This window comes from Nannospalax galili, unplaced genomic scaffold (genome assembly GCF_000622305.1).
Source record: "Nannospalax galili isolate Female #2095 unplaced genomic scaffold, S.galili_v1.0 scaffold205, whole genome shotgun sequence".
Classification (NCBI taxonomy): Eukaryota; Metazoa; Chordata; class Mammalia; order Rodentia; family Spalacidae; genus Nannospalax; species Nannospalax galili.
In genome coordinates, this window is record NW_008353921.1 from 2,347,896 (window position 1) to 2,351,561 (window position 3,666).

The 3,666-nt window shown below is 52.4% G+C and overlaps 1 protein-coding gene across 1 annotated transcript in view; it reads left to right on the forward strand.

Moving 5' to 3' along the window:
• The first annotated feature begins 361 nt into the window (after positions 1–361).
• Positions 362–3,666, forward strand: part of Srsf6 (serine and arginine rich splicing factor 6) — a 3,848-nt gene continuing 543 nt past the window's right edge. Inside the window, exons 1-6 of the mRNA XM_008850986.2 lie at positions 362–638; positions 855–1,003; positions 2,259–2,383; positions 2,480–2,688; positions 2,848–2,931; positions 3,027–3,666. The exon at positions 3,027–3,666 is cut by the window's right edge and continues 543 nt beyond it. Of these exons, the coding sequence (XP_008849208.1) occupies positions 532–638; positions 855–1,003; positions 2,259–2,383; positions 2,480–2,688; positions 2,848–2,931; positions 3,027–3,360 (1,008 nt within the window). The 5' untranslated portion in view covers positions 362–531 and the 3' untranslated portion in view covers positions 3,361–3,666. The remainder of the gene's footprint in view (positions 639–854; positions 1,004–2,258; positions 2,384–2,479; positions 2,689–2,847; positions 2,932–3,026) is intronic.

Sequence of the window (3,666 nt, forward strand, 5' to 3'; positions counted from 1 at the left end):
TCCCCACCGAACCCAACGCGAACCACAGACGGAGGGAACACACAGCCTTTTAACCGACCAATCAGCAACTACGATGGCCTAGACTGACAGCCCTAAAAACCAGTGAGAAGCGGAGATCCTCCTCCGCCTGCTGTGGTACCGACCCCGCAGGGTACTATGTATTAAAAGGCACCAGTCAGAGGACGAGGCCACGGCTGTTCTCAGGGAAGGGTGAGGGGGGGGCCGTGGAACATTCCGGAAGCAAGGTCGCGCTGCACCGAGCCCGACACGCGCGCGGGACAGCAGCCGCCAGCCACGCGGGAGACTACGACGGAGCGGGAGGGAACGTGCTGCGCGCCGACGTCACGCGCGACGCCCCGCCCCCGGACGCATATAGCGTAGGGCGGGAGCGCGCGCGCACCATTGTGTGGCTGTACTCGGCCGCCGCTGCGGTGTGAGGCGCGTGTTGGGCCTTCGTCGTCCCCGCACCCGCACCGCGGCCTGCCCCGCACCGCGGCCCCAGCAGCCTCCGCGCCCACGCCCGCCACGGACATGCCGCGCGTCTACATCGGACGCCTGAGCTACAACGTCCGGGAGAAGGACATCCAGCGCTTTTTCAGCGGCTACGGCCGCCTCCTCGAAGTAGACCTCAAAAATGGGTGAGTCGAGCCTCGGCGGCCGCGCCCCGCACCTAAAAGCAGCGGGGGCCACGCGAGCAACAACGCTTAGATAAGGCCGCGGCGCCGCGTGGCAGGGCGTCCAAGATGGCGGCGGCGCGGTGCCGCGAGAGCGCGCCGGGGGGAGTCGCGGTTGCGCGCGCGCCGCCGAATAACAACACGCCCGCCGGTGCGCGGCCCGCGCTCCGCCCTCCCCAGGTATGGCTTCGTGGAGTTCGAGGACTCCCGCGACGCCGACGACGCCGTTTACGAGCTGAATGGCAAGGAGCTCTGCGGTGAGCGCGTGATCGTGGAGCACGCCCGGGGCCCGCGCCGCGACCGCGACGGCTACAGCTACGGAAGCCGCAGTGAGTCCCACCCCCGCGCGCTCCGCGTCCTGGGGACCTGGCAGGCGGGTGCAGGACTAGGGTGGGCGGGGTGGGGCCTCCCCAGCCCGGGCCGGCGCGGAGGCCGGGGGGAGGGGGGCGGTCGTTGCACCCGGGTGTTCCCGGGCCCCTCTGCCTCCACGCATGCCCGGGCAGCCGTGGGACACCGGAGCGCGGGGACTGGGTCTAGGGGTTTGGCTGACTTGGGAAGGGGTGGCTTCTGCTGGCCTTCGTCGGCACTGTCATGGGTTCTGACCCCGTGGAAAGCAAGGGATGGCTTTATCTGTATCCCCTTTGCTTAACTGTCAGTGCCTTAGCTAGAGAAGAGGAAGCTTAGGGGGCAGGCCGGGAGGAGGTGGGGCAGGGGGCGGGGGAAAGGGGAGGAGCTTGAAGCATCAGGAGGCAGGAAAGTTGGCGAGGGCCAAAGAACATGCCATTTTAAAGTTAATGTGGTCTTGTACCACAAAGTAAATCTAAATAAGCTTTATGCTGTATTGGAACTAGTTGGGGCATGTTAACTGGGAGGGGGTTGGGGGGATTTTGGCTATGTGAAATGTTTAATGTTGAAATTGTTGCATGTTGAATTCAAACTTTTTAACAAGTCCTTGATGTTTCAATTTGAAAGTGACCAATGGGGCTGAGGCTGTGTCCACTGAGGCTAAGATGACTGCCTTTCCTGATTGGCCTTGGCTTTTCCATACATTGTGTGACCCTTGCCCTATGACCCTTTGGCTGACCTTACCGGAAGCCATGACGACAGCAGCCTTTTGCCATTAGACGCAGGGTGATGGTGAGGATTCCAAGGGTTAGACAAAACTGGTTAATCTGAACTAGGTGACTGTTACCTTGCGTGTTTTGTGGCCAAACCACCACCAAAAACCTCACACTGTGATGTAAGTACTTAGTGTAACTAGTAACCATTTTTGTAAAATGTAGAAATGCATGTAATCAGTTAAGTTTTATATTTTACAATGTTCTGTAAAATAAAACTTAGCGAGGTAAATTGAATAAAGGAGCAGTCACTCTCTAACAGATTGTAGGAGAGGTTTAGTTGGCTTTAGTCTAATTGACTTGCCCTTAATTTAATCTGTGGCAAATCACAAATGTATCAGAGGTTTAGCAGTGTAATAGCAAAGTCCTACTCCAGTAAATAAAAGTTGATATGTTTGTACTAACTTTCAAAATCATGTATCCCTATCATTGCAAAGCATCTAATTGTTCCCTCCATGTGATAAAGGTGGTGGAGGTGGATACAGCAGTCGGAGAACCTCTGGCAGAGACAAATATGGACCACCTGTTCGTACAGAATACAGGCTTATTGTAGAAAATCTTTCTAGTCGTTGCAGTTGGCAAGACTTAAAGGTTTGTATCTGTGATGTGAGACTACAGTGGCACAGTGGGCCATTTGTTAGGCTTTTTTCTTTTGATTTCTGGGACTCATGAATCTCACCGTTTTAGGATTTCATGCGGCAAGCAGGTGAAGTGACATATGCAGATGCTCACAAAGAGCGCACAAACGAGGGTGTGATTGAATTCCGCTCCTACTCAGACATGAAGCGTGCTTTGGATAAGCTGGATGGCACAGAAATAAATGGCAGAAATATTAGACTTATTGAAGATAAGCCGCGAACAAGCCATAGACGCTCTTATTCTGGAAGCAGATCTAGGTAACATGGAGGACTTGGGATGTGCTTGAGGGACTTTCAGGTGTTGCCTAATTGAACTTACGGCATTTCTTAGTTGTACTTACCAAATATCATCTGGCTTTTTGCTGAACAGAACACACATTCCTGTTGAGTTGAAAGTTGACTGCTTCTTTCATACAGGTCACGGTCTAGAAGAAGGTCACGAAGTAGGAGTCGCAGAAGCAGCCGCAGTAGATCGCGAAGTGTCTCGAAAAGTCGCTCCCGGTAAATAATGTGTTGGGGCATTCTCAGTTACTCTTGTTCACAGAGTGCATTTGTGTTCTGACGATACTGAGAGAAATCTGGCTTTTCTTGTCCAGATCCAGGTCACGGAGCAAAGGTCGATCCCGATCCCGATCAAAAGGCAGGAAATCCAGATCAAAGAGCAAATCTAAGCCTAAGTCTGATCGGGGCTCTCATTCTCACTCAAGAAGCAGATCCAAGGATGAGTATGAGAAATCCCGAAGCAGGTCTCATTCTCGGTCCCCCAAAGAAAATGGCAAAGGTGATATAAAGTCAAAATCCAGATCAAGGAGCCATTCACCTCTACCTGTTCCACCCTCAAAGGCTCGGTCAGTGTCCCCTCCGCCAAAAAGAGCTTCAAGGTCCCGTTCTAGATCTCGTTCGAGGTCTAGATCAAGTTCCAGAGATTAACCCAGAACTCTACGTTCTTTGCACACTATTACGGAACACTTTCCTACTTGCTTAGGCAGTTACTCTTCCATGTTTGTACCTGGCCTCTTCAAGAGGATTTCCTGAAAATGGAAACACAGGAATTTGATTTGTGGCCAAATTTAATGAAAAAGATGAGGTTCTAAAATGGTGGTATGAAGCCCTCTCCCTTCTTTGTAGAATTGATAACTTTGATTTTATAGCTTTTGAGCTAAAATAACTTTTGTAAAGATTAAACTCATTTAGATTTTTTTTAAAGTATTTCAGCAGGATCTGCTCCAGGGATTT